The 24,054-nt window shown below is 39.5% G+C and overlaps 1 protein-coding gene across 1 annotated transcript in view; it reads right to left on the bottom strand.

The window, feature by feature from the left end:
- Nucleotides 1-24,054, bottom strand: part of SOX6 (SRY-box transcription factor 6) — a 520,387-nt gene that overhangs the window by 349,993 nt on the left and 146,340 nt on the right. Inside the window, 1 exon segment of the mRNA XM_021005404.2 lies at nt 20,101-20,341. Coding sequence (XP_020861063.1) covers nt 20,101-20,341 — 241 coding nt within the window.

Below are 24,054 nucleotides of genomic sequence, written 5' to 3'. Positions count from 1 at the left end.
GCAGATATCCCAAAGACATTTTTGCTTATACTAGATTTCTGAGCTGAAAGTTGATCCAGGTTGATAATCATCATTTGAACAAATACTGCTTTTTTAAAAATAACTGTTTAAGACGAAGCTGCAAACGAAGTATCAATCTGCACCAGTAAAAGAAATTTCCTCATTTGGAAGTTCCTATGTAAATGTAATCATAGGTCTAGTCCTATCCCTATTTTAAATAAAAATATATTTGGTGTCTTCTGCCTTTACATCTATTTGTAAAGCTTTTTTCAAACCTTAAGGTAATATGTGAATGCTAGCTATCATCATCATCATCATCATCATTGTTGTCGTCATCATCATCATCATCATCATCATCATCATCATCATCGCCATTATTATTGTCATCATTTCTGGATATATCACATCAACCCTAACCTAAAATGTGACTTTCTTTAAACATAGAAAAGCACCTAAACAAAAATCCCTGCTAATGTGATTGTACCTGAAAATGCTTGAAAGGTCCAACCTCAGTGGTCCTCCACCTTCCCCTTTCTTTCCCTAACCTCTCTGCTGGAATAAATGTGACAGGTTTCACAATCTATTCTCCAGGACCAATATCGGTTAATGCCCACCCATGCCATTTGAAATGGAAAGGCATTCTCATGTTATGGTTAGTTAAACAAAGTAACACTGAGCTAAATATAAGGGATCAAAGGGCTCACTCCCAACTGAGGTAGTGAGAACCTGAAGACTACACTTGCTGAAGGACCCCAACAACAGGCTCTCTAATCATTTCCAACCCAAGGTGCAAAGACTACACAAGAAAAGGACAATGCAAACTCAAAGAGCTAACGACTGGCACTAGGTGACACTGACCAGCATCATTAGTAAGTTATGCAACTTGTCCAGGAGGGTACAACATTTTCTTCTTGGGACCAGGGGGCATTTGACCGAAGACACAGTTTCTCCCAAAGGGAAAGCTACCAGACCCAGGCAGAAAATGCACCAAGATATCATCACAACCAACCGACAGAATAAAAGTGGCTGAAGTTTCTGAAGTCCACCCAAACTACTCAAGGGCTCCTTAAGTGAAGGGGGAGAGGGAGGGTGGGGGGAAGCATAATTATTGCCCCTAATTTTTTCACCTTTTAGATTACAATGAACACCAGACCTTGAAGTACAAAAGCTAATGGAAATCTTATCTATTAAGATGGACAGGTAAACATTACTTCATTTGTTTTGTTTTAGTTTTGAAGGGGAACATTGCCTGAGACTTCAACTAAAATGAAGAGATAAAAGTCAAGATTATTTGCTAAGCATCTTCCTAAGAAGTGTGGTAGAGCTTTGACCTGTGGGGCATCAGATAAGCTGCTGCCAAAAGCCCTCATAAGGGCTTCTCCCTTTCCTTCTCACTGCCTGTAAGCAGGCACTGGTTAAGTGATTTGCCCAAGATCATACAGCTTATAAGTGTCAAGGGTTAGATTTGAATTCATATTTTCCTGAGTCTAAGTCCAGTGCTCTATCTACTGAACCATACAGCTGCAAGTATCACAGGCTTAGTGGCATCTTTGACAATGCCTTGTGTCAAAGGTCCTGGAATCCATCAGTTATTGGTTACAGGGCCATGGCAGGTAGAAAGATGGGAAATTTTTCATTACACTATTAATAAAAAGCTTTTTTCTTTTCTTTTCTCTATTTGAGAGTAGATCTCCTTATTTTACCCAGGCTGGAAATACAGTGGCTACTCACAGGCCCAATCCTAATGCTGACTGGTACAAAAGCTTTAACTTGTTTTGTTTTTCCAATATGGGCCAACTCACACGTCCTTAGGCAGCCTAATGGTCTTCCATTGCTAGGTGTTCACCATATTAGTGGCAGATTTACTGCAGAAATTTCATCAGCTTTAGCCTTACATCAGAAGCCCCAAACTCAAATGAGTCACCAATGTCAGCCTGCCTGAGTAGCAGGGATTATAAGCCATAAACACTTATCGATTGATTTGTTGATTGGCTCTGGTGCTTTGACACAACAATTACAAGAAGATAGATGCGTCATAGTGATGGAAGGCACCACACCTGGCCATTGTGAATTTTAAGACAACATTTCTCCAAAGAAAGGCAATGAAGTAAGCATGCCTTAGCAATGAAACATGGAGATAATAGCAAGAATTTTCACTATGGAAAAGGACACAGCTCATTGTGATATCAGATGGAACATAAGGGATATTTTCTTCTCCTGAACTCTCCCATGAATTGATAATGATAATAAAACAGCCACTATAGTAAACGGCCAAGGATGTAGCCATCACAAAGGCAGAGCCCAGGTGGCCCGGAGGGAGGAGTCTGGTTGTAGGGAATTTGATTCTGTCCGTTTTCCCTCCTTGTCTAATCCTGCCTCCCCACTCCCACCTCACTCAAATCTCCCATTCCCCAAATCTGACAGGAAGGTTTTAGTTTGTTTGTTTGTTTGTTTGTTTGTTTGTTTTTATCAATAAGAGCTAAGTTTAGGAAGTAAAAATCTTCAGGCCATGCCTATTTCATACTCATCCTAGGCCCAAAGGGAAGCCCAGACTCATTTGGGAAGAGAGCTCCAGAACATTTCCCTCAGAAATCAGGTGGAGCTGATTACATACAACTTATGTATGTAAAAAAAATGTAAGTCAAGAAGTCAAGAAAATGCTTCCTTCAAATCAATTCAATTCACCATTTCCTTCAGAACCTTAAGGACCTGTGACTTCATCAGTGTGAAATCCCTCACCCAAATAGATCATAGTCTTTCTCTGTCTCTGTCTCTCTGTCTCTCTGTATGTCTCTCTCTCTCTGTCTCTCTCTATCTCTCTCTGTCCATCTCTTTCTCTCTTCACCTTAGTAGGCAGTTTAATGGATTGCCTTCCAGGGCTGGAAAAATTCTTTATTTAGTAGCCAACCTCCTGGTAGGGAGCCCTACTGCACTTGGCTGGTTCGTAGAAAACTGGAATTGTCTGTCCATCACTAAATCTGCACTCAAAATTTTTTCAGTGTATACTCTGCTGGAATGACTTTGGAGACCCCAGAATCAGCTCTATGCCATAGCAAGACCTTGGAGGAGTATCTGGTGGAAGCAAGCAAAAACACAGTGGTATAAGCACAAAATATGGTCATCAAGCCTTCTCTTGAAGACCTCCACTTGAAGAACTCACTATGCCCAAGGCAAGGCATTCTATTTTGGAATAGCTGTATCTGTCAGGAAATGTCTTCCTTTCATTAAGCCAAAATTTCCCTACTGCAATTTCCACCCATAGCTCCAAGTTCCACCCTTTAGGACTAAACAAAAAGTTGTCATCCCCCATTACACCTTAGAGACAAGAACATTCACAAATCTTCCTAAGAAAGCCTTTAACCCCAACTGAGACAATGGAGACCATAGATATCACTGTTGAGTGACTGAAAGAGAAGAAATGGGGTGGCATAATTGAGGATCCAACATCCATTCAAGAATTTGCTGCTATCAAGGATTCTTTAACCTTATAACCTGCTGGAAAAATAAGTCTCTAACACATATATAATCTGCTTTCTCAGAAGTGAAAGTGACTGGTTCACATTTGCATGAGGTGGTTTACATTGGCAAAAGGCTCACATGAGTGTAAAATATTGGGTTTGCTTCAAACTGACAACAGATTCTTCCTGGCAAAAGTATTGTTTTCCAATTGCAAAACTGAAATGTTTGATTTCTTCTACATCTAATTCAAACTAGCATCTAATAGAAAACACTTGGTCTATACATCTTTCTCACAACTAAAATGGCATTACTTCACTTCCCCAGTTTTCCTAACTTTATTATCAAGAAGGTCATCATCAGATCAGTGTATCTGCTATCACTGCAGCGGGCTCTCTCTTCTCTATCACTGTCAAGGATAGAACTGTTCCCAGTTTTCACTTGACTGGTTGGTATGTATGCATGACTAGATTAGAATGTCAAGATTCCTGGTGTTTTAGGGAAAGAAAGATTGAAAAAAAAGCTTTCAAAAATGTTTTGACACAGAAGAAAGGAAATATCATGAGATCAAAAGTGGTATAGTAGCCAAGCTGACATATGATGAAGGGAAATAGGAAAGAAGTACAGTAAATGTGACTGTTACCTGCACTTACCAAGGCATTTCTACATGGGCCATTAGTTAATTAGTAATAAGCAATAAGTATGTATTAAGCACTTACTATGTGCTAAGTGCTGAGGACACAAAGAAAGGCAAAAGACAGCTCTAGCCTTTATGGAGCTCACAGTTTAATGTAGGAGACAACATGCAAAAAATTATGTACAAACAAGCTACATATGGAATAAATTGGAGATAATCGACAGAGAGAAGGCATTAGAATTGAGAGGACAGGAAAGCATTCCAGTAGAAGGTAGGATTTTAGCTGGGATTTGAAGGAAGTCAAAGAAGTCAAGATATGGAGATAAGGAGAGAAAGCACTCCAGGCATATGGTTTCTCTAGCTCTTTCAGCAGGAGAAGGTGCCAGTATCGGAGTAGGGGGCATATTTGCAAATTTAGACTCTATCCCTGGAACACTCTGGGCTCTGACAGGCCAGATTTGGCTTTACTTTGCCCCGATTCAGACCTTCACTTCACTTCTAGGGCAATTCCACACCATGCTGCCATCACCACAATCACTAACACCCCCTCTCTGGTTCTTCAACTCCTTTTATGTGTTTTGGCTCCCCCTCCTTGAGGACAGGCACTATCTAGATTGCTTATATGCACAGTGCCTAGCACATAATAAGTACTTCATAAATGCTCTGTTTCTCTATTCAGGTCAAAATCAACAGACCATATTGTTGTTGTTCAGTCATGCCTGACTCTTCATGGCCCCATTTGGGGTTTTCCTGGCAAAGATACTGGCCATTTCCTTCTCTAGCTAATTTTACACATGAGGAAACTGAAGCAAACAGAGTTAAATGACTTGCCCAGGGTCACACAACAACTCTGCCTCACTTAAATCCAATTCACACATGATGTCCTTGGTCCTCTTCAAAAATAAAGGAGCAACAACAACAGACCACAATGTCTCCCGGAGTCTTGCTGTAATGTGTATTCCACATTACAAGTCCCTTTCATATACTGTAAAATGAGGGTCTTGAACTAGTTGATCGCTCTAAGTTCCCTCCCAGCTTAAAACCTATGGGGCTATGATTCCAACAGTCCATGACATAGAGAAAAATATTCTATAGTCTTCTGGCAATTTAGAGACAACCTTCCTGGATATGTTTCCTGAATAGGGGACCACAGCACCTTTGATTAGGGTGTATATTCAGGGAATTTCATTTCAAGGTGAACAGGTATTAAATACACAGTCATAAAGGACATTACTTTTACTCACCAAACTAAAGAAGCTGAAACTGAACTTTTTAAATTAAGTAAATATCCCTTTAGAAATATAAACTTAAACTGGGTGTGGTAGTGCATGCCATGTCTCTGCTATTGGACAAACTAGTAAGAACCAGAATTCCAGAGTTCTGGACTGCAGTAGAGCTCAGGTTGTTTGGGTGCCCACATTAAGTCTAGCACCAATATGGTGAGGTCTCAGGGTCAGAGGGCTACCAGGCTGCCTGAGAAGGGGATAATTAGCCTCTGGATCAGATCAAAGCTTCTGTATCAATCAGTAGTAGGAGCAGGACTGTGTGTAGTCGTGGCACTTCTACCCTGGGAAAGCCATGAAGAGCCAAAGAAAAAAAAAACCTCAAAAAAAAAGTCACAATGACAAAAATTGTTTTTGAGGCATGGGACTGTGCCTGGGTACACCTGGCATATTATATATGTGTATGTGTATGTAGATGTAGTATGTGTGTATATGTACATATATATGTGTCTGTTGTATGTGTATGTATATACACACATACCTACTGTATTCCCCCTCAAAATGAGTAGGACTAGAGTGAGGTTTTAGGGCAAATTTTTTGGTATCAAGTGCAGTATGCCACCTGCCTCTGACAGAATGTGATTGATCATGAGTAAGTCTCAGGACCACCAGGCAACTCTCAAAGACTACAAAATGTGCCAATGAGTTGCCAACCTGTATAACTGGAAAGTGTTTCCAGACCTGGAGATATCTGAAAACATACCTTCCCTCCCCTCCCTTTTATACTACCCCGAAAAAATCTCTGCAACTGTTTAAGACCTGGCCATTTATCCCTCAGTTCATCATAAAGTTACTGGACTCCATCTGAATAAGTTGCATATTCAACATTCAATAACACTCAACAAACATTTCATTGTTACTGCTATGCATAAGGCATTGGAACTATAATGAAATAGCTAGGGGCATCTGATTTAGATTACCACACTGGCTGAAACGCTAGAGTTCACCTAGTTTAATGTTCTCATTTTGCCAAAGAAAGAGTCCAGTTGAAGGCAATCTCTTCCAACTAACCCAAGACAGCCCACTTCAACCCAGAGAGAAGAATATAATTTCACAGTTGAAGGTATGAGGAGAGGGATGGAGTAGGAGCACAAGTCCTTCCAGATTGTTTCTGACCTATCTATCCCTAGTGAGCACTTCAGACTTGTGCTCTGAGGGCTCCTCCTGCCCTAGTGTCCAGTCTTGCCATCTCTCTTTCTCTTGCCCACCTGAGTAGTTTTCAGTTATATATCAGTTCTGTTATGACAATTACTGGGCTTAGGCAAGGCAGCTAATGTGTTTTAACTCAGGACACACCCTTCCGTCTCAAATCTTGACACAAAACACTCCCAGAGTCCACTGTGGGTTTGCCAAAGTCATGTGTTGCTATTCAGGGGCTGGATGAACAGGGAAGCTCTTTCTCAATAATGCACTGGGGCAGCTGCAAAGGTCACCTCTCTGAATGCAGACTGCTTGCCCTGGGTCCTGAAGGCCCCCCAGACTCACAAACCTCCCTTTCTCCCCCTGCATTTTGTTTCTCCTTACCCTTGCACAAAAATATCGTAAGCAAGAGGCTTTGCTCTGCTTCCAATAGGTTTAATGACAATGATGAGTTTAATTGGGAACTCTTTTTCCAGTAAATTTCATATTACATTTCTTATTGCTCTGATCTAAGCCCACATGAATCCCAGTTCAAAGAAACACCAAATGATTCCTTTTGTGAGTTTGCAAGCAAAAGAGGCCAGATTGCTTAAAAATAGAAAAGGAAGAAAACTGGGCAGGAAAATAGAATCCAAGGTGGGGAGAAAAAAGAGTACCTAAGTTTGCCATCCTTTCCTCGACTCCCATGCCTGCTGAGTTAACTGTACAGTCATATCAAAAAGTAACACAAAATGTTGGCAAGCCTAGAGACTTATGGCCAGTGGACTTTTAAATGCCTCAGGACAGAGCCATCCCTGGCCTCATGCATATTATTCCCCAAGGAAAATTACCTAAACTATTTTGGGAAATATCTAATCCTAAACTTTACAGCAAAAAAATTTAGGAAAGACAAATCAATGACAGTGACATAAGACAAGATCAGGAAATGGTAAATGATAAAGGCACAAGCTATATTAGGAAAGGCTTAGAGAAAAGACAGACCAAGATATAAAGGTGATAGATAGATAGATAGATAGATAGATAGATAGATAGATAGATAGATAGATAGATAGATAGATAGATAGATAGATAAGCAGGTAGGCAGGCAGGCAGGCAGGCAGACAGATAGGAAGATAGATATATAAATATGAGAGACATGGAAACAGAGAGAGAGGCAGAGAGAGAATACAGTTGTGGGCTATGTTTTAACACAGAATTTAAGAGCAATAACCCACTTCATTCACAGTTTACATCTACTCATCCCAGCTATCCTGGTAATCAGGAAGAAATAAGTAACAGTTATATCTAGAACTAAGCAAAAAAAAGTCGTAGATGCAAAGGGTTGTCATAAAAACATGATAGCTGATCTTCCTTCTTCAAGGTAAATGAAACTCTCTCTAAGGCATTCTGTCTCTACCTCAAATAGGACTCATCCTTGAGAAAGCTGTGAATTAAGGAAAGGTTTATTCAGGTCCTGGAAGCATGCTGGTGCTTAGAACCAGATTTGAGTTATCCTGTGATGAAAGCAAATGTTTACAGAATCATTTGCAATCACTTTATTAAATAAGAGTTCCCATTTTCCGGGGCACTAATGAAACAGGGACAAATGAAACACATAAATGTTCATTTCTCATTTCTACCTGATGGGAAAAGTTTATTAACAAAGGTTTCTAATACATGCTTTGGAGTTTAGAATATGACTTAACCCGGGTATATTAATGGAACTCAATTTGTATTGCCTTTGGAAGAAAAAAAAAAGCTAGTGGGGTCGTGGGAATGTGGTAATACCAAAATAATACTAACAAGGATAATACGCTAAAGAATAACTGTCTCCCCTCCCCCTTCCTCTTTAAAGCTGTGTTAACACAAGAAATAATAGACTGAAGTTTTTTCTTCTTTAAAAAGGTTACATTTATCTTGGAAAGCAGGAAAAAACTTTTGCAGGCTGAAGACAATCAAACAGTGGGATAATTTGCATATCAAGGTAATTAAGGCACATTCATTAGAGTCGTTCAAGCAAGATTAGATATGTTCATGGAAGGAACAGAGGAGGGTCTCTCCTGCTTGATGCAGGTGGCTTGACTCAATAATCAGAGAGGGCCCTTTCAACCTGATCATCTGGGACTCTCTGAGTGAATGATGGAAGGTTCATTATGTTAAAGTTACCTTTATTACAAACAGCTCCTTTCATGACAAAAATGGAAAGGGATTTTAAGGTGGCAAACAGTCTCAGATTCTGATCCTCAAAGCAACATACTGCCTTCTTCCCCCATTCACTGCTGCTCTCTGCTCCTGATCTGACCCCCAAAATACTAGAAGGAAACTTAGAACATAAGAACATAGAATGTTAGGGCTGGAAGGAGCCTTCGATAGCTACAGCACATACAGTTTATTGGGTTTAAAGCTAGAAAGGACCTTAGGGATCATCTAATCCAACCTTTCATTTTTACAGATGATAAAAATGAAGGCTGATGAAGATCAAGTGACTTGCTCCAGGTCACACAGGTAGTAGGCTGTAGAACTGTTATTTAAAGCCAGGTTCTCTAACTCCAAATTTGAATTCCATCCTCCTAATTCCCAATGCAACCCCTTTCAGAGGGTCTTCACTTGGGATACACATACAGAAGATCTGTGAACCAGGGTAGGAAAAATAAATACATCTTTATTTTCACTAACCTCTAATGAAAGTTTAGCATTTCCTCTAATTTAGAATGCAGGCAACAAACCACAGCAGTATTCACATTACTTGTGACGTTGTCACCAACAGATATTGCAGATATTTTCATATTATAATTGTTTAAGACATCTCAAAGTATCATTTAGATTCCTCATTACTTTTAAATTACTGGAGTTATTTCACTTGCTGCTGGATCACATGTGATCTCACAATCTTCCTGTCAACAGATTATAGTTTAATATAACTGGTTTCCTCTGTAATCCCACATATTTTATTTTATGCATTTAAAAAGTTACTCTGAGAAAGGTCCAAAGGCTTCACCAGACCCCTTTAACAAAAGGGGTAAAATCCATGACACAAAGGAGGCTAAGGACCCCTGTACTACAGCCAACTGTCACAGACTTGAATCTATACCTTGAATAGTCTATACAAACCGTTTTGATAAAAAAGATAGTATTTCACACCTTCTATAGACCTCCTACAGTGAAAAGTGTAAGACTGTGTGTCACTGTTACTCTTCAGTGACCATATGACACTCCCTCACCAAAATGTTGATGAGATGCCAGGCAAACCACATTGCTACGTCATAAGAAATCATCTTTTGTTACTTTATTTGTCTGGGGGAAATAATGAGTAGAGAATGCATATATTTGTCAGAAACCCCTCAAATCGCAGCACAGAGACAGTGTTCAGCTCTAACTATAAAATGGTTTAAGGCTTGAGATCTCTTTTTTTTTTAATGGAGTAAACAGAAGGTTGTTTGGATTTATAAACATACTTTTTTTCAAAAAGAGCTTTTTTTCGGGGTGGATTGCACCAGCCGTAAGAAACAAAGCTTGAGTGGACTGGGCATGTTTTAGTTTTACTGGGCCCAAAGGATCAGTTCCCATCAAGCCCTGGTGCAATTGCTATGGTATACATAGTAGGGAGCCAGCACTATGAAGTGGAAATTACATAGTACTCAGGAAAACTGTAATCTGATTCTGGCTCTGCCACAGACTGTATGACCTTAGACAAGTCCTTTTTTCAGCTCTCTAGGCTTTGACTTCCTCTGCAAAACGAGGAGGCTGCACTGGGTGGTGTCAAAGGCCCTTTCTAACTGTAAAAAGTTTACAATTCAATGAATCATATGCAACTATACATTTCTAAATAATGAGCAAGAAGTGACCCTTCTTAAAAGTGCTGGAGACCCCATATATCACAAGCTACACTTTAGCCTTGTGGCTGTGACTGCAGGACAGTGGGCAAAAGCAGCGGTCAGCAAAGCCAGCACCGCTCACGTGTTCTGCAAACAGAGAGTATACCAGCAGCACTGGGAAAAATGAAAGAGAAACAAGACATTTATGAGACATAAAGGTAGCACATAAAACCAGAGCAAATGAGAAGAATATTGGCTGAATCCCAGCATAGATAATCCTTATAAACATGCAGGAATGCTGTAGGCTGTAAGCGAATGTCAGTAATATAGTACATTAAGAGATTCACATTACACTCAGTGCTCTGCTAGCCTCGACCACTGGATCTTATACAGCCCGGATGAGTAAAATAAAAACAAGCCTGGCATCTCATCTCCCCTGTCTCCTTGAAGACATTCTGTGTACACAATTTTATCGCACTGAACAAAGGTACCAGGGTCTGATTTTCCTTGAGCTGTCAAAGTACAAAGGAAATGCAAAAAGTCCTCACCCAGATCTAGCAAAGCGCTGGATTTTATCTTTTGGCAGGGGCTCAATATGCAGCCCACATAATCACATGGTAATGACTGGAGTGTGTTAATCAGCATGCATACCTGATTCCTCCTTGCCCAGGAAGAAAAAACAAAAAGCCAAACTATCTGCGAGCACGTTCTTTCTGCTTTGGAAGGCAGCATCGCCAATATCCCAGAAAGGAGGAGGAAGAGGAGGAAAACTTTTTCCCCCAAGTACCTTCGTGAAAACTGACCTGTTAGGACAGCGGTGAAAGCTACAAGTAGAATTTACTATATACCCAAAAAGAAAAGCAAGCTGTGTGCCAGAGAGTTACAGTTTCATGTACAATCCTCTATTTCTGTTCCACTAAGAATATGAAGGTGCCCATTTCTTTGTTGGTGAAGTTCAGAATAAAAACAAAAGAGGAGAGTAAAAGATAAATCTTGTTGTGTCCATTCCAACAATATTGGAGTGGCTTGCCATTTCCTTCTCCAGCTCATTTTACAGATGATAGAACGGAGGCAAACAGATTGGCTACGTGGCTTGCCCATGACCATCTGATGCCAGATTTGAACTCAAAACGATGAGTCTTCCTGATTGATTCCAAGCCCAGTGCTCTAACCACTGAGCACTTAGCTCTACCCCCCAAAAAATAAATAAAATAAATTACTAAGTAAATAAATAAAAGTGGCCTGTTAAAGTAAAATTAATGGCAAAGTGACTGAAACACTTGTGCTAAGAAAGGGTACCTGAGGTTGGGGTGGGGGTGAGGGAGAGGGCCTTCCTATGTCTACCAACTATATTAAAATAATGTGCATTTGGATTTTTTTTTAATTTAAGACACTGTAAAGATTTAGGGAGTCTTTTTTAGAACAGCCACAAGCTAGCCATGTGAAAATACAAGAGATTAATATATGAGCGCTAAACAACTTTAATTGGCTATTTAGTTATCTACACAAATACACTATCTTGCTGGTTGTCATGCAAGTTTAAAAAATGCTTTTTACATTGATTTCAAATATAAATAAATTTTTGTCACCTCAATTGCTAACCAAGATTCAAAACAGAGGCTGCCATGTGCTAGTAACAATTTAAAGCTTTAGGCAGGGATGGGGGGGGTGGACTCTGTGTGTGTGTGTGTGTGTGTGTGTGTGTGTGTGTGTGTGTGTGTGTGTGTGTGTAAATCTCAGGGCTTGTTGAAACAAAAAGCAACTCCCTTTGTCTTCTTCAGGGGAATGGCTGCCACACTTCAGACAGACAAACACTCCCCCCTTATTGCTACCCCTAACCCTAGCTTTGGGCCAAATCAACACCAGCTTCCCTTTGGACCTTCCCCATCTGCTTGGAGACAAACTCTTCAGAGAGGAAATGCAATCGCTAAACTCTCTGCATGTCTGAAACTCACCTGGTCTCTGGATTCCCCCCAATGCCACAAAGGACCAATCAGGTACCTTGAAAAATAAACTCAGGTCAAGATTCAAATGAACTTTGGATGGCTTTTGGACTCAGCTGTGGACCATGACAGGCCCTGTCTCCATGTGCTCCAGCCTAGTGGGAATTCAGCAATCTGATATGTCTCCCTGCAAGCCACAGGTACAATCCCCAGAAAAGGTAAAGCAAGCAACTGTACTTGGGTACTAAGGAAATAACTAACCTTGCTAACAACTGGCAACAGGTCAGCTTTTAAACTCTTAAAGGGGTAACCAGATTAAAAATCTTTTTAAAGACTGCCACTAAGTAAGGCATGGCTGAAAAAGATTTCATCCCTACTGAAAATCTCTGGACCGTGTTATCATGGAGTGAAGGAGTCCCGTTCCAAGAAACAGTCCAGAATCCACTCCAGGCTTTTCAGGACTCTTGTCAAGTGAACTGTATGAAACAGTTTGGAGTTGATTAGCAACTTGACTGGACTGAGTAGGAGGGGCAGAGAGTAGATGCTGTTTGCAAGCAGAGAAGCATTGTTCCAGACAGTTCTTAATTAATTAGGTATGTCAACACTCCTGCTTTTGCTTGCTCTCCATTGCAACAAAAGGGCATTACTGGCACTATTTATTTACAATGCAAAAATGATTTCAGACTAAGAGAAGCCAAAATTTAGCCACGGCAGTCTGATCATCTTGATGTTGGAGCTGAGATACTCTGAGGTTGGGGGAAGGGGGAGCAGTGATGAAGTTCATTGATTAGGCTGGGATTAATACTGATGTAACTGATGATGTCATTGCACACCAAATCAAGACAGGATTGGGTGCCTTTGAGTCTTTGTATGTAAGTTATATCACAGACAGACAGACACACACACACACACACACACACACAAACATAAGCTTCTTGAAGGCAGAGAATGTTTATTTAGGCTTTGTCCAGGGGTTGTACATGGGGGAATGCACTGGATTGCACATGGAGAAATGCACTGGGCTGCATATAGGTGCTTAATAATTAATGCCTGTTAAAATGAATTTGATTTTTTTTTTGAGACTTGGTCTCCCTATCTCACCCAGGCTGGAAGTACAAAGGTCATCTAGAGGAGCAGATTAATTTAATCAAATCTCTTACCTTGGTTCACAAACATCAGCACCAAGGCTTTAAAGCACATTTTACTATGTCCCACCAATACTCACTGATATAGATGCTTTTGGTACCATGGCTATGATACTCTCTTTTGACCCATATGTCCCTTTAAATGGTCTTCCAATAACTGAAACTCAACATGTTTAAAGGAAAGCTCATCATCTTCATTCCATCCATCTCTAGCCCCCTCTCCCAAAGAGAGAGAGAGAGAGAGAGAGAGACATTTGTCATCCCTTCCCAACTCCCCCATGCAAGTAAATGACACTGCCATCACTCACCGACAACTTTGGAGTTATTTCCAACTCTTTCTCCTTCTCTCCTATTCCCACCCAAGAAGTCCTGTTGAGTCTTTTTGCTTTGTCTCACAAATCCACCCCTTTCTTTTCATTCCTCCAACCTCCACATTATTTCAGGCCCTTGAGACTTTATGCCTGAATTATTCCAATAAAGTTCTTAATTTTTAACCCTGCCCTTCTCTCTGCAACATCCCTCACTCAATGACTGCTAGACTAACCTTCCTAAAATGCCTTTTTTGATCAAGTCACTCTTCTGATCAAGAAAGGATCCCTTCTGATGTTTACTTCATCAGAACTTCTTGGCTTAACCTTCAATAGATTCCAAGAATTGCCTCTTCCCTTCCTTGCTTCATTTCTAGTCGTTCCCCTGCAGCAGCCACTTAGCATGTAGCTCTGTTTTCCCCTCTTCTCCACTGATCCTCTTCTCTTTTCACCTTGAAAACCCCCAGGAGACTGTCCACAACAGACCCTGCCTGACTTCATTGCCATCTTTGCTACTCACTCACCATTTGCTATGTTCTCACTGGAGAGGACACCTATTTGCACTAGCAGAAATTATTGCTCTGAATAAGTTTTATTCAGGTGTTCTCAGTGTCTGTTCAAATAGATCACAAGGGCATCTCTGACAAAAGTTGCATTTTCTATGTTTAATATGATTGTGCATGTATAACCTATATCAGATTGCTTGCAGTCTTGGGTAGGGGAGGAAGGGAGGTAGATAAAATTTGGAACTCAGAATCTTATAAAAGTGAATATTAAAAACAAAAAAAATTTAAATGTGCCCCAAAAGTTGTATTTTCTTTTTCCTTTTGATTAAGGGCATTTAAGTATAAAAGTTTGCTCACAGCAAGAATTTAGTGAATATTGCTGCCTAAGAAGCTTGTCAGTGAACACTTTGCATGGCAAGACTCCCTAAAGATGGATGGGTTGAAGGAGGTCTGGGAAAGACCATGATGAGAACGTGGCCAAATTCAAAGAGGAGACTGATTCAGAGAGGGCAAGGCCATACTTCCAAAACTTCTCCAACACATGAGGGCACCAAATTAATTCCCACAGCAAGCTCAGGCAGAGAAGCAAAAGTTCAGGGCTGTGATACGTAGATAACTGGGGGCAAAAGCCAAAAATTGTAGGCAAAGTTTGGGTTCCAAATGGGTATTTGTCTCCCTATTTCTCTTCTGACATGAACTACAGTTTGCTTCATCAATTCAATTCAACAACTCTTAATAAAACATCTATCTTCTGCTTGTTTAAGACTTTCCTCTGGGTGATGGACCACAGACATAGAATGAGGCATTTGTTTTTCATAAAACAAATCCAGTTCGGTAATGCAGCTAGAATATCTACAGGCTATGCTCTTAGTTTTAGAGCCTTCCCTCTACTGATTATTTCCTATTTTTCCTATATGTAGCTTGTTTATAACCAGCTGTTTACATGTTGTCTTCCCCATTAGATTGTGAGCTCCTCAAGGGCAAGGTCTTTTGCCTTTCTTTATATCTCTAGTGCTTAGCACAGAGAACAGCTTATAGTAGGTGTTTAATAAATGCTTGTTGACTAGCAGACTGATAGAATGTTGGACTTAGCATCAAAAAAGCCCTGAGTTCCGATCTTACCTCAGACTCATCCTACCTATGTAACTAACCACAAGCGACTTCTCTCAGCCTCAGTTGACTGACCTGTAAAATGGAAGATTATACTAGCATCTACTTCACAGAGTTTTTGGCAGGATCTAATGAGATCATGTGTAAATTGCTCTGTAGACCTTAAAGTGCTATATAAATGCTAGCTATTATTCTAATACATAGAGTTCTTTGTTATAATAGTGGATGCTGTGAAGGGAAAGGTGAGGAAAGAACAGCAATGTTGTTTTGTTTTGTTTTGAACTCTGTGCCACCTCAACTTTGGGACCTAACTTTTAGGAAGCAAACTTTATTGTCATTATTGCTGTTGCTGTTGGCCCCTTTCATTTCCAATAGGTAAGGCTGTATGGTTTATAGGAAATAGAGTTAGAAGAAATCTTAGGTTTCCTGTAGTATGATCCCATTTCACAGAGGACACTGAAGGCAAGAGAGCTAACGTGACTAAAATAAGAACATATATATCTTAATGAGTATACCCTCGTTTTGAACTCAGAGTTCCTTTTGTGACATCACACTAACTTTCTAGGTGAACACCAGATCTGCCTTGTAATAGGAAGGAAGGAAGGAAGGAAGGAAGGAAGGAAGGAAGGAAGGAAGGAAGGAAGAAGGAAGGGGGGAGGAGAGGAGGAGAGAGAGAGGAGAGAGAGAGAGAGAGAGAGAGGAGAGAGAGAGGAGAGAGAGAGAGAAAGAGAGGGAGAGAGAGAGAGAGAGAGAGAGAGAGAGAGAGAGAGAGAGAGATTCATTCTGTGGTCTGTATTTTTGAAAAGCAAAAGTCTTCCTGAACATAGAAGATAAGAGAGTACTGGTGCTCTTCTGACTGTCCATGAGCACAGGGGATCACATAAGACATACAACACTAATAAAAATAGCATTACCAAAGCTGTCTGTCTTTTAAAAAAAAGTGCTCCTCCCTCCGTCCCATTATTTCACATGAGCTAACCCCAGGGTGAAGAGGATGAACTGCTATAGAAAGGAGCTGTGAATTTCATTTCACCCTCCTATCCCACCTTTACACTTCACATCAATCTTTAAGCAGAATTAGATTAAATGCCTACCCAAAATTTTACTTGGCTCTAACCTCACCCTCCCTGCAAAATAGCCTATCTGCAGCTTTTTGACCACTCTCTGAAACTTGTTTTTTCTTCCCTCTACAGTAAAGTCAAGCAGACTGGTGATCTGATGCCTGCAATTTTAAGTCACTGCAGGTCTGACGTTGCACTGGTTACACATTGCTGCATCTATCAAATGAAACGGGAGCACAAAGGGAATCTCCAAATGCAGCTGCTATTTCCCATTTGTTAAATCCTTTTATTACACCATATAAGTACACAGCTGGGAAATACTATAGAGTGGGAGTTAAGACAAAATATTTTGGCTTCCAGACATTCAGAATTCACAAAGGCACCAGTGGAAAGCAATGCTTGATATCAAAAGGGAGGGAGAGTTTGAAAACATTTCTAGCCAATATGCTTTTTTTGATGATGATGTATAATGTACTTACAACTTTAAAGTATTCTATATTACTATAAATTTTATTTGATAAAAATTTTGGAAATAACTGATCTCATGTACTTTTTTTCAAAATTTCAAATCACAAAACAGTCTGCATTTCTAAAGCCTGAAGATGAATGACCACCCCCCTGCCAGAGCAAAAACGACATACTCCACTGAAGTTGTGGCAGCACATTTTTGACTGACAGAAATAGTCAAATTCTCACTACAAGTACAATTTTGTCTTTCTCCCGTCTCAATCTGCTAGTAGAGAGACTTCCTGCTCAGGACTTTTGTAAAATTTCTTTTTTTTTTTTTCAACACTTGGCTTCTTGACAACAAAACTAATGGCCATACTATCCTGCCATCCTGAAAAAAGGATTCATGAGAAGTCAACCGAACAAGGTTCAAATTCAGAACACACTCCACTGAGGAGCACGTCTGCAACCATTTAACATTATCGTTTATTATTCATTGACTATTCAATACCCATTGGCTCCATGGCCCTCTGCTAGTTGTAAGACTCTCTTCCTTTCTCTTTTTCTTTCTTCCTTCATTTTTTTTTTCATGATGAAGGGGAAAGAGCTCTGGATTTAGAGTGAGATGACCTGAGGCAAACCTTCACTCTTCTAAGAATTAGCAACGAGTATTTCTATAGCAGTTCAAAGTTTTCAAAGCACTTTAGAATTTTTATATTATCCAATATTCACAACAACCTTATGATGGGTTCTATTATTATCCCCATTTTACAGATGAGAAAACTGAGGCAGACAAAGGTTAAGTGACTTGCCTTCAGTCACACAGCTAGTAAGTGTCTGAGGCTGCATTTGAATTCAAGATTTCCTGACTTCAGGCCTAAAACTCTATCTATCATTCCATCTGGCTGCCTCCTACTATCTGAATGACTTCAAACAAATCACTTGTCTGGGTCTTCGTTACATCATCTATAAAATGAGAGCATTGGACTCATGATCTCTAAAGTCCTTTTCAGGCTCTCAAGGCTGCCATCCCTCTGCTTCCCTTTCTGGCTCCCTCCCTTACTCTCCTCCTCTCCTCCCAGTGGGATGCAGTTGCCACTGACCTAAAGCAATGTGGAACCTAAGGGAGAAAGAGGCCCTGGTGTGGTAGTTCTATCTCTTATCACTACATGTTCTCAAAGCAATTTGAGGTAAACTTCCAGAGCCTACAGCTTATTAACATGTGTAAACCACATTTAGGGCTGGGATCAACCTCAGTGATTTCATAATTCATTAGCTCTCAAAGCAGAGGAAGTTGAAAGAGCCTTGATACAACTATAGGTAAGAAATCAATAGAAGTTGGAGCATTTTGAAATGGTCTCCCCTAAACTGGACATGCAAGTGACACCCAGAAGTCAATTGAGTCCAATGTTGTAGACGTTCTCCTAAGGGTAAAGGGAAGAGAACAGCAGTGACTAAAGCCCTGCCTTTTCTCTCTTGCTTTGTGGGTACATGGTGATTCAGGCATCTAATTTTCAACAGAACACAATGACTAAGAAAGCTTGTGCCTGATACTTAGTCAAAAGAACCTGAATGTGAATCCTGACCCCACCCTTAACAAAAATAGTAACATTTTTCTTGAACATTATATCACATAGAAATTACTATCTCCATTTTACAGATGAAGAAACTGATACCCCAAGAGGCTGAGTATGCTGCTGATGGTCAATCCACTGTGGTGTACCTTCCAACTAACTGCCTAACCTATGCAGAAATACACATCCTCTGTTTCCTAATGATATATGCCTGACCATGAAGAAAGTTTGCCTAATAAACGATAATGTTAAATGGTTGCAGACATGCTCCCCAGTGGAGTATGTTCAGAAGTTGAGCCTCATTTGGTTGACTTGCGAATATCTATTGAGCTGTTTACTATTCATTTTAAGACTTCAGCTTTGCCCAGAAAAGGTCCATTCCCCGATCTGTGAAATGAACATATCACTAGCCCTATTCCTGGCTGATTTTGCCATAGCCCTGGGTGTGTCAGCAGCTAACTTGTATCTGTAAAAATATATGAAAATGTGAGCCATGTGGGTCCCAAAGCTATTGAATGTGGGTGCTGTTTTTATCAAATAGAATAATTTCATTTGCCTCTAGAAGCACAGCACAAAAGTGGGAATGAAAAAGGCCTGGTGAGAGGCAGTGTTGCCCAGTGGACAGAATGAAGGATGACTTTGGCCTTGGGAGACTGGGACTGGACTATAATCCTCCCTAAGAAAATAACCAGTGATGTCATCATGAAGAAATCCATTTGCCTCCCAGGACCTCAGCTTCCTGGACTAAGAAGAGAAGATAATTATACTTGTACTGTCTTCCTCCTCAGGTTTGCCATCAGAAAATTGTTTTGTAAACCTTAAAGCCTCAAACAAAAGCAAGTTATTCTTATGGTATTGGTAGGAAACCAAGGTTTTCTAAATTATTCTGTTTCTTGAGATGGGAAAGTCTACATTCCCATTTCTTACAAAATAAACAAAAGGCCAAAAATGCAGAACGGGACCACAATTTCTAACCCAATGAAGTTTACTGAGGCGTCAGTTCCAAATATTAAAAAAGGGAACATTTTAGATTTAAATTCAGTAATGAATATGTTCTCATATTAATTAATAGTATCTGTTTCGATAGCTGGAGATGATGTTCAACCTCAGAAAGGCCCGCTGATATATGCATGAATCTGCAGTTGTTCCTGCCTCCGGCAAAACTCCTCCAGCCTGATGGAATGATACTCAGGAGCTTTCTGTGTCTCTTTTAAATTAATACACAGGTACACAAGCTAGAAATGCTTCATTATAAATCAAACATGACCATGGAAGAGTATGATAAATACCTGCATCTCCTCACTGAAGATCTATTCTCCATATGACCTCATTCCCATACACATGATTACTTAACGAGATTACACAACATGAATCCACAGCCACACTTCATCGGACCATTACTTATATCGTGATCTTCCTGAGTCTACCTACCCCCTGCTCATGGAGGGAGATGAGCATGCCCTTCAGAACTGGTGAAAAGCTGTTGACAGGTCATCCCAGCCCTGCACATCAGTTAAATATCAAACCATCCGTCTGTCAAACATTGTCTGGTCCTCACCACTTATCAGTGTTGTAATAACTATGTGCATGAAGCTGTGCTAGGAGTTGTTTAAAATGGCCAGCATTTGTCACTTTTCCTTAAAAGACCCATGGGTCATGGCTGACTTGGGGTCCAGCGTCCTGGCCACAGACTTACCATTCTGTGCTGGGCTGAGATGACACTGTCCCAGTCAGCATCTTGTTGAATGGTGGTGACAAGAGTTGGTAGCTCCTCAGAGTGAGGTTTGTTGTGCATGATAGGGTGAAGAGGCAGGTGGGAGGTCACGTGCTGGTCACTGCCCTCTTCCTTTTCCCGAGCGGACAAATCCTGGGTCATCGCTTCCTCTCCATCAGCTGCACAGGCAAATGGAGAGGTGGCTTGCTTGGAAGACATTCTTCTGCAGAAGAAAGAAGGTGGCACAGATCAGCATGGACAGCTGGAGTCACAGGAATAAAATTTGCGCAAGATCTAAACCAGGAGTTATTGACCTGGGTTCTACAGACCCCCAGTGGGCCCATGGATAGAAGTGGTGGGGGGGAAGAGATCTGTAAGCTTAAGCAGGAAAAAAATTATTACCACTTTATTTCAATATAATTGAGTTTTTTTGTCATCTTATGTATTTTATTTTAGGCATTTAAAATATTTTTAGAAGGGGCCCACTTGTAACCCCAGTAACTAGCATAGTAACTGGCACAAAGTAGGTACTTAATAAAAATATATTGATTAATTGATGGACTAATCCTATATTTCTCTGTCATTTCTCCCAATTGTAAGATGGGCATGAACTCAGGAGAAAAGGGAATTCAAACTTGTCTTGCTGTCTCCATTCAAATCAAAGCAATAAGCACTTAATAAGCACAGACTCCTTGCTAAGCACTGATGTAGGAGGTACCGAAGTGACAAAGACAAAAATGAAACACTCCAAGCCCCTGTAAGAGCTTATAGCTTCTCTCACTTTCTGACCTTGGGCAAGATATTTAACCTTTCTGGGCCTCAGTTTCCTCATCTGCAAAATGCTACCATTGAACTCGTTAACCTCCAAGGTCCTTTCCAGATCTAAAGCCATTGTACTACATAATATGAACATTCTACTGGCGGGGGAGGGGAAGGATGCACCATCTATCCTGGTAAGTAACTACAAAATATCCATCCTTTCTTGGATAACCACTGCGTTTTCATCAAAATTCTTCCTATATTTTATCTTCTCTCTGAGCCCCAATCAATCCACAAATGGGCTTTTAAGGAACAGTTCTGGAGTTTGAACCCATCTTTCCCCAGTGTCCAAATTAGTCAGCTGTAAGCATGATTTGAAGAATCCAAAGGCCTAAATTCCTCCAATAGCCTTTGTAAGAACCAAATTATAACCACAGAGAAAGGAAGTCTATGCAGGGCCCTTAGGAAATTTAGCCAGGGAAGTAAATAATTTACTATGGAAGTCCTAAGCAAATCAGATTCTTGAGTTCTGATTTAGTTTGTGCCTTCTATTAATGAGTTCTATGCTTAATGCTTTTTGAAGCCAATCTGATTCTTTTCCAAAGATTTCCAAGATATTTACATGTCAACTGCTATAAAAGTTTAAGTGGCATATTGATTGATTGGCTGATAATGTGTGATTAGTCTTAAGGCAATTTTGTACCATTTGAGTTGAGTGCCTGAAATAATTATATTTCCATTTTATATTAGATAGTACATACAAGATACAAAGCATTTTCAAGAATCCAGTGAAATGAGAATAGTAAAATGACTTCTGTGAATAATATTTTTAAAATCTGTCCTCCAAACAAATGACTGAATATTCATTTATACATATATACAAATATAAATATATTGACTCTTATCTGATACCATTTGAGAAGTCAAGTTTATGAGAAGATACAATGTCTCTGTCCTGTCCTTTCAGACAGTAATAGAACTACAATTCTTCAAATGAATTTTTTTAACGCAATAGCACTTTTTTATTGAGAAAAGGATTTTCTTAATTTCATAGATGAAAGTAAATAGATAACCATGTAACTTAAGAGGCATGACAACAGGAATACACTTTTCCCTAATTTTTGGAACTGCTTTAAGTTCGTGACATCTTTAATACTAAAACTGCTATGTAACAAAAAAGAAGAAAATCCCCCACCTTAATTGCTCTTTAACATTAATTGATTTCATACCATTTTTTTAAAAATGCACAAATCAGTTAACATAGGAAACCACATGAGCATTTTTCAAATTAGCAAATCATTAACTTGCTAGTACTGTTTCTACAGACAAATAAATACTGATTAAAGGGTCTAGAAATCTGAGATTAACAGTTAAATTTACAAATCTGTCACATGCTTTCATGAATATTGCAGTGAAGGAAATATCAAGTGCAAAGAAAAATAATTAAGTTAATTCCAATTTAAACAGTAGTTTTTAATGTAGCAGCCCATGTTTCACATAGGATTTAACAGCTAATGCTAAATTTCTCACAATTAATGAGGGGGCTCAGATTTAGTATCCTACAGTGAAAAAAATTAATATAGGATCAGCTAATCTAATTATGCATAGTTCTAAATAAAAGTAGTACAAGCCCTGAAAGTACTTTGAAGCATATTAAAATGTGAGTACCTGTTTATAATAACCATCCTACAAATAAGAACAAAAATCCCTATTAAAATTGGGACCTAGAAAACAGCAGGGAGGTGACTCAAAGCAATCTATATATGTGTTTCCCTGGAGGAGAAAGGTAGGAAATGTTGACACAAGAGTCATCAGTCTGAAAAGTGAAAGATAGATATGCCCAGTTCGGTCAAAACCAACCAATAGGTGAAATACCCCTGAAAATGTTACCAAGTCCACAAGCCCATCTGGATCTTTCTTCCTTTGATCCTCTAGTTACCACTGAAGCAAGGTTGGTCACTTTAAAAGAACTGTGACCTAAGTTTCTTAGGATATTGCTACAAACAAGAGAAAAGTTTCCATAGATTGGATGAAAAGAGATGCTCTCATGTAGGGATGAATGTAAATATTCATATTAAAACAAAAGAATAAATGTGCTGCCATTTTAGAGACATTTTTTAAAAAATGTTTGCTATAATTGAAAGACACAATACAACATACTCCCAGTGGTTTCACCTCCCTGACAGACAGACATCATCTTATTGCAAATTGAACTGACTCCTTCCAATGGCTATGGCTCTGGTTATTTATCTGGGATAAATCAATCATGACACAGAACTAGAAATGAAAACAGTTTCTTAAGAATAATTCCATCTATAAATTGCACCAAGGAACAATAGTGCACCATCTTCATTAAACACACCATGCAGCTGTGAAAATAGTCTAAATCTGGCCAAAACTATGAGTTGGGTTTCAAGGCTGGTTTGTTAGGGAGTGTTTTCTTAAGGAAGGCTGGGCCCTCGGTCTTAATCAGCCAATAAATTATTTCCTGCAATTACATTAAATAGAAAATTATCTTCAAATTGGGAGTGTTAATTGAAAATCAAAATTCAGAGTGAAGTTTAGAAATTACACGCTGAATATAATTAGTCAGGAAAGGCTTCACCTTGACTTCATAAACAGGCTTTTGGTGATTCCTCCAATGACCATTCAGAAAACTCCCACCTACTTATAGCATAACAGTTGTCTTTCATGTGACAGTTTAGAATCCTGGTTTTCTACCAATTTCTACAACTGTAGATATACTGATGCCAGATCCAAGTTTTAGGGTAAAAAAGAATCATCAATTACATATCTAAAGCAATGAAGATTCTTCCCTGCCAACAAATGCTATGAGGTAGGTATCAAAAATATCGTTATTCCCATTTTACAGATGAGCAAAGCAAGGCTTAGAGAAGTAAAAATGAGTATGCCCATAGTTCTATAGGTAATTAATTCTATTTTGGAATTTGAACCAGGCCCTCTGACTCCAAACCCCACACTCTTTTCACTATTCCACAAACGGCCCTTCAAAAATCCAACCCTATCTATCCTTGGCTATTCATTTTCCTCTCTCTAGTTTTTGCATTTAACCCAGCTTAGCTATCAAAAATTATTTTGAAATAGGAGACGAAGTTAATTTCATTTCTTAAGAATGAATAGATTGAGAACATTTTCTATTTGTTAGGATTATTGGTT

Source organism: Phascolarctos cinereus, unplaced genomic scaffold, assembly GCF_003287225.1.
Source record: "Phascolarctos cinereus isolate Bilbo 61053 unplaced genomic scaffold, phaCin_HiC Scaffold_9;HRSCAF=440, whole genome shotgun sequence".
In the NCBI taxonomy this organism is placed as follows: Eukaryota; Metazoa; Chordata; class Mammalia; order Diprotodontia; family Phascolarctidae; genus Phascolarctos; species Phascolarctos cinereus.
This window is presented reverse-complemented; position numbering and strand designations above follow the sequence as displayed.